Source organism: Colossoma macropomum, unplaced genomic scaffold (assembly GCF_904425465.1).
Source record: "Colossoma macropomum unplaced genomic scaffold, Colossoma_macropomum, whole genome shotgun sequence".
In the NCBI taxonomy this organism is placed as follows: Eukaryota; Metazoa; Chordata; class Actinopteri; order Characiformes; family Serrasalmidae; genus Colossoma; species Colossoma macropomum.
In genome coordinates, this window is record NW_023494791.1 from 4,781,850 (window position 1) to 4,792,776 (window position 10,927).

The 10,927-nt window shown below is 39.7% G+C and overlaps 1 protein-coding gene across 3 annotated transcripts; it reads left to right on the top strand.

The window, feature by feature from the left end:
• Window positions 1–3,610: 3,610 nt before the first annotated feature.
• On the top strand, window positions 3,611–10,556 carry si:ch73-52p7.1 (uncharacterized protein LOC100321084 homolog). 3 transcript variants are annotated; one of them, XM_036573683.1, is made up of 4 exons: window positions 3,611–3,752; window positions 6,754–6,870; window positions 9,024–9,275; window positions 9,826–10,556. In XM_036573683.1, the coding sequence occupies exons 3-4, from the start codon at window positions 9,063–9,065 to the stop codon at window positions 10,261–10,263; spliced, it is 651 nt and encodes a 216-aa protein (XP_036429576.1). In that variant the 5' UTR covers window positions 3,611–3,752; window positions 6,754–6,870; window positions 9,024–9,062; the 3' UTR covers window positions 10,264–10,556. The 3 variants fall into 3 exon arrangements, with proteins under 3 accessions (XP_036429576.1, XP_036429578.1, XP_036429577.1); XM_036573685.1 differs by having other exon boundaries at window positions 9,829–10,556; XM_036573684.1 differs by lacking the exon at window positions 6,754–6,870.
• Window positions 10,557–10,927: the final 371 nt, after the last annotated feature.

The following is a 10,927-nucleotide window of genomic DNA, read 5'->3' on the forward strand; positions in this document are numbered from 1 at the left end:
TATAATTATCTTGAAAAGTTTCTCCATGTCAGACAACCCAGAATCAGATTGAATTGTGTTTAAATCGATTTACTTCTTTTTAGCGACAGTTACAATTAATCCTCTGAGTTTATCTTTAACATTTGCATCACTTTTGGCTTCATTGCTCATACGTGGTAGAAGCTAGAAACAAAGTTCACTTCTTCATCTGCTGCAGAGATGTGCAGAATGCATGTATATTAACAATATTAATGTTGCTCAAATATTGTTAAAATGAATTAGTAAAATTTAAATTATTAGGTTGTGCTTTACTCATCACTACACTGTAACCTGGCACTGATGATGGTATGAATAAATGAGACAGTCTTGAACATTTTGATTCTTTTGGAGTTCTTGCCTTCAAAGCAGAGGCTTAAAAAACATGCTAATGTGTCTATTATTTTACTTCTGTGTGTAACACGAGGCCCAAAAACAAAGCGGTAAGCCGAGAGTCATGAGTCATACAGGAGCAAAACTACAGACCACAGCTCAGAAACACAAGTAACACAAACCCCAACCAAGTTTCACAATGACTGAGTCGTCCAGCAGGCCTGACGTGGAGAGCAGGGAGCTGCGATGAGGAACAGTTGAGTTCAGTCATGAGGAGCTGTGGTGACGAGGCCAGGACTCCTCAGAGGAAGACCTCTCGTGGCGAGGGGCAGGTATTGCAGGTACTTATGTGACACTGGCACAGAGCTGAACAGGAAAAAAGGCCTGTGGACGCGGTCATGTCATACAATCTAATCAGACTCAGAGTGCTGGCAGACAACACTGTCTTTTGAGGAGGTCAAGGCGCGAGCTTCTGCACAAAAATAGCCTGGACTCCGACAAAACATCAAGACAGGATGAAACGGTTGTACCTTTCGAGAGAAACGGTGATCATGCTTAGGAACTCAGGCACCACCGTGTCCAGCCAAGTTCTCTGTTCAGTAGGGAGGGAGGCAGCACTCACAGCCTGTTTAGCCAAAAACTGTAAAGCCAATCTCAGTGTAGCGTCTCAAAACCCCACAGCAGTAAGGCAGTGTGTGTTGTTGTCACTGTCATAAATAAAAACTTGTACATCTATTTTTGTAGTATTTATTTATTTATTTATTGCCTCATGTTTGAAAGGCAGCCAAATACAGCAAATATGAAACTGATGACTAACAAAACTGTCAGAGAAGTTTGCGTGTGCTCATTGTACAGGCAGATCTGACGACGCCACTTTGATAGGCTTAGGAAGGCTGGCTCTGTTGTTGGAGTCAAGCTGGACTCTTTGGAGGTTGTGGCAGAACGAAGGACGCTCAACAAGCTGTTAGCCATCTTGGACAACGCCTCACACACCCTGCATGCTCCACTGGATAAAGTGCAGTGGTGGACGAAGTGCACAAATCATGTACTTGAGTTAAAGTAGAGATACCCAAGGTAAAATATTACTCCAGTAAAAGTAGAAGTTCCTCCCTTTAGACCTCCACTTGAGTAAAAGTACAAAAGTATTTGCCTTCAAATGTACTTAAGTATCAAAAGTAAAAGGACTAAAAGATTAATTAACTTAATGCAACTTAATTACAAGTTTAAGTTTATAAAAACTTGCTTTAAACTCAGATTAACAAATGAGTTTTCCTGTACTAAACTGCATCTGTAGGTCTCTGATCATAAACATAAACTAGCCAAAACTAATTTACTATAAAATGAAATGTGTTTGTATAAATTCAGAAAAAAGACACGTCAGTCACAACTGCATATGAGTACATATTTCTATATTGTGGTCTATTTACACAAAGTTAGGTTAGTTCATCATTTATGTTGAATAGGCACTTCCAAAATTTTACGCTGCTGCTCTGACATTGAACCGTGTGCTTGCACCGGGTCGGCATGTCCAACAGATCAAAACAAGCTCAAAACAAAGTGTGCGCTGTACATCATGAGGACGTTGGGTTTTGTTGTCAGCTCAATTTTCATTTTCAACTAAAATTACACATCTGTCCAACGTCGGAGGGTGATGTCAAGCCAACGTTGGGTTTTGGCATCAGCCTGGTTTTCATTTTCAACTAAAATTCAACATCCGTCTAATGTTGGAGGGTGACGTCAGGGCCAACGTTGGGTTTTGACATCGGCCTGGTTTTCATTTCCAACTAAAATTCAACATCTGTCCAACGTCGGAGGGTGACGTCAAGCCAACGTTGGGTTTTGACATCGGCCTGGTTTTCATTTCCAACTAAACTTCAACATCTGTCTAATGTCGGAGTCCAACATCTTTCTGATGTTGAATTGATGTCCTGTGCTTGCTGGGTGGCTGCTGTGTTTTGAATGAACTGAAGCCAGTTGAGCAATTTAACAGGGAGAACATTGAAGAGGGAGTTTCAATAATCATGAAAATGAAGGCGTTAACCAGTATTTTGGCATCAGTATTGTTGAGCAGAGGGTGGAGGCATGCAATGCTACACAAATGGTAGAATGCAGTCTTAGTAAGTGACTTAATATGGGGCTCAAATCAAAGTGGTGAATTAAAAATGAATCCAAGTTTTTTACTGACTTGAACTGGTTCTGATCTACAACTGATCTACATTCACAGTGAGATTGGAGAAGCCAGAAACCTAAAAACCATTTTAGGGCCGACTAAACAGATTTCAGTTTCGTCTGCATGTAGTTTCAGAAAATTACTGTCCAACCAGTTCAACCCTTTTATTTCCAAAACTTAACAATGAAAAACGAGAGTCGAGTTCAAGTACAGACATGATTCTATTGAGAGAAAATACCATTACAGACTTTGTACTATTGAGTTCTCAGAAATCATGAAGTCTTCTTTGAAGGCCTAGAAGGCCCTCAGGGTTCCCCTCTGTAGATATCCAAACAAATGCCACCAAGTTTTGAGGAACTTAGAAAGCGAAACACCACTTTTAGTTTCTCGGCTACTTTAACATTCCAAACACACAGTGTGCGCTACTATACATTACCATGGAGACTGGGTATATGGACCCTGCTGCAGCATTGTGACCTTCTATTGGCTGCATGGGCTGTAGGCTGAACTTGATGTGCATTCATTGAACACTTTGCTTCATGCACTGACTTTAGAACAAAGAAAATCAGCTACACGCAGTTTACCTAGTTGCTGAGATTTTCTAAATGTGTGCCAGGATGTTGCACCATCCTGACTTTTACTCCCATTCCGGCCCATTTCTGCCCCCATAGAGCTTTCCGTAGGATATCGTTGTGTTGTACCTTCGCGTTAGCTCATAATCAAAACAACACAGCTGCCTGTTTATCAGATTGGCCCAACTCCACCGCTCTCGCATGGTGGGGCTGAACCACAGCTGCAAACATGACAGCAGCTGTTTTAGACTGAGCACTTTCTTAAACTCACACTGTGACTTTACACCACATTTGAATGTTTTCTGATTGTCCTTTCAATAATCCAGAGACTCTTCTGCCTGGGTGGATGCTTTGAATGATCTTCACTGACCTCATGTTTATAAGCAACTACCTCACACTGTTCCATCTGTGGTTAATGTGTTCCCTCTTGGCTCGAGTGGTCACGCATAGCAAGATGCTGAGGACACTGCCTGTGGCTTTGGCAAGCACTGCTGATTCACTGCTGAGTCCTCTGGAAACTTTGCATTCCCCCTCAGTCTGTAAGATCCTCAGACTGGGAAAAGAACTCGTGTCGGACATTTCTCTTACCAGGCAGTACTTTGTTTTTCGGTTCTGTCGTTCTTTTTGCTGTCTTTCTTTCACTCAAGCTGGTCGTCGCAACTGTAAGTACATATAAGTGACATCACTGTGTTTGTATTTAAGGAAATGAAATGCATTCCCAGCTGGATACTGAGGAAACATGTTATCCCTTATGAGTGTAGGAGAGGTTACGTGAGGAGCTCAAGTGCCCTGCAGTATTACCGTCAAGCTTTCTGGAAGTGTTAGTGCGGATTCTGTGTAAAGTGTAAGCTGTGAGATTACGCAAAGGTGTTGTGAAAGTTCAGATGGATTATGTTATGTATTCTTTTCACTGTGCCTCTCATTGTGCTTCCATATAATCCATTCATGCACATGGGATGAAGCTTACCGGCAATCAAGGTCAACATTGAGAATACAACGCTTGAGTCACACACGGTGTTGGGTTAGTTTCTCGAAACAAGCAATTCATTACAAATGACTGACTATTTCTCTTGAATTATAATGGATTACTTACTACTTTAAGGAAAAGGCCATTTCACTACTCATGACTTCCCTCGGAACTACTCTTCAAAACCCAGAGACATCTGAACCAACTGTACAAGAGAAAATCCAACAGTCTTTCATGGCTTTTTTTAGAAAAGAAACGTTAGCATATTAGCATTTTAGCATGATAAGATGCTGAGTTCAAGTCGCTTCCCGTGCTCACGCTGGCAAGGCAAGCCAAGTTTATTTAAACATCACTTTTTCATACACTTCTGTCATACAAATGACAAAAATACAGAGTCAGTAAATACAGTTGTTTAAAAAAAGTAAACGAGAATAGAAATTAAAAACATGATTAAAACAATAGATTTAAAAGAAAAAAACATCACCAAATTAAAAATCAAATTAGAAATTAAATTAGGATAATTAAATAATCAAAAATTAATAATTAAAAATTTACTTAGGATTAAAAAGTGCTGTTACAGAGGAAAAGGGGCTAGAAACGCTAACAGTGTTTAAACTGGGCTGAAAGCTGCTCTAATAGGAACACTTTCAGGCCGGATTTAAAGTGTCCAGTATTGGGGCTCTTCTAATGCTCTCTGTCAATTGGTTCCATTTAAGAGCAACACAGTAGCCAAACGCTCCTTCTCCATGTTTAGCCTTTACCTTTAGCAGGACTAATGGACTAGTTCCTAATGATCTGAGTTCTGCTCAGCTCATAACGCAGCAGCATATGAAATAAATATACTGGTCCTGCACCATTGAGTGGTTTATAGACAGTAACAGTATCTTAAAAATACAGTATCTATTCTGTAGCTGTTCACATTCTCATTCAGTCTCAGTACTGCATGCAAATTAAGAACGAGGACAGCCATGAATAATCTATATAGAGGAAACTTATGCTTTGAAATGCATCGCATGTAATTCATACTGTTTATTTAATTTTCTATTTTAATTTGATTGCAGTGATTTAATCTGTAATGCCAGAACTTTGTTACAGTAAAAAAGTGATCACATCACTCTAATACATAAAATGTTTTGTCTGACCTAAGCAGACCATTACCAAAGTGTCTGACCTAAGCAGACCATTACCAAAGTGCAGAATAAACCCTGACAGGACAGCGCTGGTTACCACACAGCAACAATCATAACCATCATTAGATCATGAATAAACAAAATCTAAAACAACACAAAATATGCTGTAATAAAATGATCTCAAATTATTGTTAAATCTGGATAAATGTCCATATTGTTCTGTTCTCACTCTAAAGCGAAATATTAGCTTTCATCTATTTATTATTAAAACTATTTCTGGCCTGTAACAATAGTGGAACCCTTTTTGGTGCTATATAGAACCCTTTTCAAAATGGTTCTATATAGAACCATGAACACTCAAAGAACCCTTTGCTTAAAGAATCCTTTCATGATTAAAGGGTTCTTTGCATCATGAAAGGATTCTTCAGACTGATGGAGTAATGTGTTTTATGTCTTTTTGAAAGAACGCTTTTTGGTGTTATATAGCACACTTTTCAAAAAGGTTCTGTATAGAACCATGTACAGCACATTCTCCATCAACTGGAAGAACTCTTTAATGATGCAAAGAAACCTTAAATCATGCAAAGGATTCTTTGAATGTTCTTGGTTCTATAGATCAATTTTCTTGACTAAAGAACCATTGAGAACCATCATTTTTTAGAGTAAAGGATATTTTCCACCAAAGGTTCTTTTGGCTGCACTAAAAAGTACTTTCTTTAATCGACTCACTGTTTATATTCTGTTTTCTCACAAGTGCAGGCCTCGTGCACCTCAGTGCTGAGTGAGACTCGGACTGTTTTTAACAGATGAAAAGATGATTTAATGTAGTGGAAGGAGTGAATAATAAATTAAGGAGTAAAAACAGGGAAAATGAAGGAAAAATATTGTTATAAGTGGGAGGTGGGCTGTGAGAACCTGAACGTGAAATCTGAACCCTGACCCACGACTGACACATACTTGAAAAATGAACCTGACACAAGCAGATGGTTCTCGTCAAATTCCAACAAATATTTCAGGCTCTAACCCCCGACACTGGTCGCACAGCATTAACATAAGAAAAACGTCCGTATTCACATCGTCTCAGTGTTTTCCCTAACATACTACACACAGACGGAGAAAGACAATGAGGTAGAGAACCAAAATCGAGCAAAGAACCAAATCTTGAGCCCATCCAAGCACATGTGGGGGACACACCCTAACATGAGTCAGGAAATTGAGGACAGCTGTGCGTGTTCTGTTTGGTTGACCAGGAAGAATAAGCAGTTGGTTACTGAGTGGTCGTCTATTCAGCCTGTAGGACAAATGCAGACGGGTGAGTGCATCAGTCCTACACACTCAGCCAGACCGAGCAGCAGACAAGTTCCACTTATGTCAGCGTTTTTATATCCGTAAGACAAGAGGAAGTCTGGTGTTTCATGAAGTTTAATGACCTCTGAGAGCACATCCATGCAGCAGAGCATTTGGAGGCACATCATGTTGCAACATAACTCAATTTAGAAAGCTTATTGACCAAATTATCTAAAGAGCTCTTCTGAGAACTCATACTCACCATGTTACTATTTGCAGAAGTGCCCGTCCACACTGTGGTTACGACAGGCCAATGCCGTCCCGCTCCAGCCGTCCATGGCGCCGCTCGGAGCAGGCCATTCTTCAAAGTGTCAGGAGGACGAGGCTTTTTTGATGGTGCGTCCACAGAGCAGAGCAGAGAGTCTGCACTCACGGTGAAGCACAAATGGCAGTGTAAAAATGAATTATGACCGCCATCCCCTTTAATATGGATGGAGGCAAATGTGTGATTTAGGCCCAGTGCTAATTGGTGGGGTGCAAGCATCCATTACTTATTACCTCATAGCCCCAGTGCAAAGCTAAAGAAGCCAGTTTTGGACACTAAAAAAACAGGAATGGGGCCTCTTGAAAATGAGATTATCTTAAATCTAGTTCATTTATTTCTCTGCTTTTGTCACTAAAGTTATTCTATTATTTTTTATTAAAATGATCTCACAATATCAGGGAGATCATTTTGCTTGTTTTAAGAAATGTGCAAAAGTATCTGGTGATATTAGTGAGATAATTTGGTACAGGATAACATAAAGGTAAAGTAATGAATAATACGATTACTTTTTCCAGGAAGTAATAAGTATTGTAATCCCAATACAGTATTAGAAAAGTAATTAGTAATTTAACAGATTATTTTTGAGTAATTATTACATCACTGAAGATATCCACACTGACACTAACAATAGAAATATGTCTGGTTTGCCGAGTCTGTGCAGCACTCTGTTCGGACTGAAAAAATGAAGTTAGCTTTGGGGGTGTAGCAACAAACTTTTGCTTTCCTCCCCCTTTTTTGCATTTGTTCTGCTGAACTTGAATATCTTTATATGATTTTCCCTCTCAACATCCACAGAATCACACTGAAGAAGCTCCTCTACATAATCACTACAATCACAAATAACATCTGTTTCTTTTTTAAAAACTGTAGCATCTATGTGAAGAAGAACCAGAGGGAAACATTGTGCATGCAAGAAAATGCTCTTTTATTGAACAGGCAGTGAAGGAGAACCACTGCCCAGCGCTACTCAAGCGGCTGGCATAGCAAGCGGGTCACTTCTAGCCCTGAACTTTCTCAGTGTATCTTGGAATAGGTTATTTTACATCAACTCATACAGTATATTTAATTTGTACTCTCATTGGGCCCTACGCGGCTGTCTACCATTGCCAAGTGAAAAGACCACCCCTGATAGACATGTCTTGGCAGGTATACCATATATAGGTATACCATATATATACCATATATATCTTGGCAGGTTTTTTATATATATTTGAAATACATGTTGTGACCTGTGATGGACTGGCAACCTGTCCAAGGTGTTTCCTGCTGTCTGCTCATTGACCACTGGGATAGGCTCCGGCTCCCCCTGCAGCCCAGAAGGATAAGCAGCTTAGATAATGTGTGTGTGTGTGTGTGTGTGTGTGTGTGTGTGTGTGTGATTTAATTCAATGTTTACGGCCTAATGCAGGGGAGACCAGTGACTGTCAGAGCTTGTCCTTCAGTTCAGCATTTTGTGTGTGTGTGTGTGTGTGTGTGTGTGTGTGTGTGTGTGTGTGTGTGTGTGTGAGAGAGAGAAATACATGTCAAATACATTGCAGTTCATGCCAAAATACATTTCAAACACTAAAATGTATTTCAGAATATATTGCCATATTAACCAGTTATATTTTAAAATACATGTATTTTTAAATGTATGGGGAAATATTACAGATAGAAATGTACCATACAAAATAAATGTATATAAATGTATTTATCAAATACATTTAAAAATAAGAAAATTTTTTGAAATGAATTTGTATTCCAGTATCTTAATTTCAAATATTAGCAAAAGAACCTTCAACATGACAAAATCGAGTGTTGTAGGTATTGATACTCTGTGAAAATGCAGTTCTGATTTAATATCTTTGTTTTTATTTGAAATACATTTTGTGTGAGTGTCTTACTGTAGATGTCCCTGGTTAATGCAAAGTACAATGCAGATCACAGAAGTCAGTACTGTTTATTCAGCTCGTGTATATTCAGTTATATCTGTAAGCTTTGTTAAAACTACATACAATTGATACATTATAATAACAAATATAAATAAATGCATGTAAAATACATTTAACAAATACATTTGTTGGCCATTTTCATACATTGCAAAAATATATTTGTAAATACATTTAATGTTTTTTCCATATAGGTGTAATGGTGTCTTAAATGGTGTAGTTTAAAATAGTGTAATATCTTTTTTTTATTATGTTTTTTTTCCTATTTTGACTTGTATCTCTACTGACATACACAGGGCCTTTCTAGATGACCTTCACTCTCACCACTGCCTCTGATGATGACCCTTCTGGGCCACATAGGCTTCATAGCGCTGTACTGCGTCCTGTGTCTGGTCATGCCGACGCTCTTGCGTGGAGAGTTCACGCTGGCCTATGTGCGCGAGCACAGCCTCTTCATCTGCGTGTGCACACAGGACCTGGTAGCATGCAGCGTCATCAATTCCAGCGAGTGTGACTGCGTTGACCACCCGCTCTCCACGCCACAGCAGGTCAGGGTGTTCCAGAGTACGAATACATCATTGGCACAAATGATTGATTCACTTCAAATATTTGTTCTGTATTAATATTTGCAGTAATATTTATATATTAATTTCTTTGATGCAAGCTTGCATTCTGAGACTTCTAAGACTGGAGAAGATCCTCATTGCCTAATTATGCGTAACAGATTCCCGCTATTGGCCAGTATCACACTGGCCTGGGTTTCCCGAAAGCATATCAGCGCAGTAATGATTCTGAAATGGTAGAGCGAGCATCATGCTGAACACTCTCTCTACCAGTTAAGATGGTCTTAACACTTAGATGCTTTTAGGAAATAGAAATTGATGAATGTCTTATTTGATGTATGCATCTTTGATGAATAAGGTCTACTCTAATTTTAGTACTTAATCTAAATTATTGTCAATAACACTATTAATATTAACAGTAACAAATAAAGACACAGCAACAAACACAGCCTATTTAATTTAATTGAAAGAGATCGGAAAATGTTGACCATACACAACCATAGATAACTGTGTCTCTGACCTCCCCCCACCCCAGCAGGCTCATGGACCCAGTACAGTGCAATACAAGCGGTTGACTGTGTGGTACACGTCACCACTCAACGTGGCGCGGCTGCTGAACAACTCAGATGTTCGGCACCTGGTGCTGGTCAAGTGTGACCCGACCGAGGACAAGCTGCCACCCCTCGACCACTTCGTTGTGCGGAGGCTGGAGAGGCTGAGTGTGTCATATCCATTCTGGAGGCCTGGACAGATCCATGACGTGGTGCTGGGGAGGGACATGGGCGCACAGTACCATGAGGAAGCGAGGATAGCTGTCATTCACACGACTGTGTTGGTGGGGAAGGCCGGGCTTAAAGCCTACACAGTGAAAACTGAGGTGGACAGCAAGGGTACGATGTCCTTTCCCAACGTTTTCATGTCTCCTGAAGGGCTTCCAGAGATGGCCAGCATGTTTGTAACTTTTGTCTACTGAGTGGCATTTGGGTGTCAGCGTTCTTGGAGCTGACTTTCCTCCCTCTCTTGTGTTTCATGTTCATGGTTTGTGTGAGTTTTGGGCAAAGATTCTCGGGATATTAGAGGATGGACAGATGGTGGACATTATTAATTTATACACATTTTTTACAGGGGGTGGGTGAGGAGGGGGATGTTGGACAAGTACTCAGTCAGTTTTGTTTTTTATTTAATATATGTCCAGTGCACACATCCACTTTAAATTTAAATATGTCTTTTGTCTTAATCAATAAAACCCTATATGTATTGAAAATAGTACAAAAATAACAGATCAAATGTTGAAACTGAGAAATTTTATTGTTTTTTGAAAAATATTTGCCCATTTTGAATTTGACGTCAACAACACATTCCAAAAAAGTTGGGAAGGGGGCGACAAAAGGCTGGAAAAGTTGTGTAACGCTAAAAAACACGTGGTGGTTGATTGACAACAGGTCAGTAACATGATTGGGTACAAAAAAGCATCCCCGAGAGGCGGAGTCTTTCAGAAGTGAAGATGAGGAGGGGCTCACCACTCTGTGAAAGACATCACGATCAAATAGAGCAACAATTCAAGAATAACGTTTCTCAACATAAAATAGCAAAGAACTTTTGCTTTTCATCATCTACGGTACATAATAACATTAAAA

Coding starts and splice junctions, on each gene's coding strand:
- si:ch73-52p7.1 (XM_036573683.1), top strand. CDS start 9,063: ATGATGACCCTTCTGGGCCACATAGGCTTCATAGCGCTGTACTGCGTC. Junction 9,276..9,825: donor CGCTCTCCACGCCACAGCAG/GTCAGGGTGTTC, acceptor CCCCCACCCCAG/CAGGCTCATGGACCCAGTAC.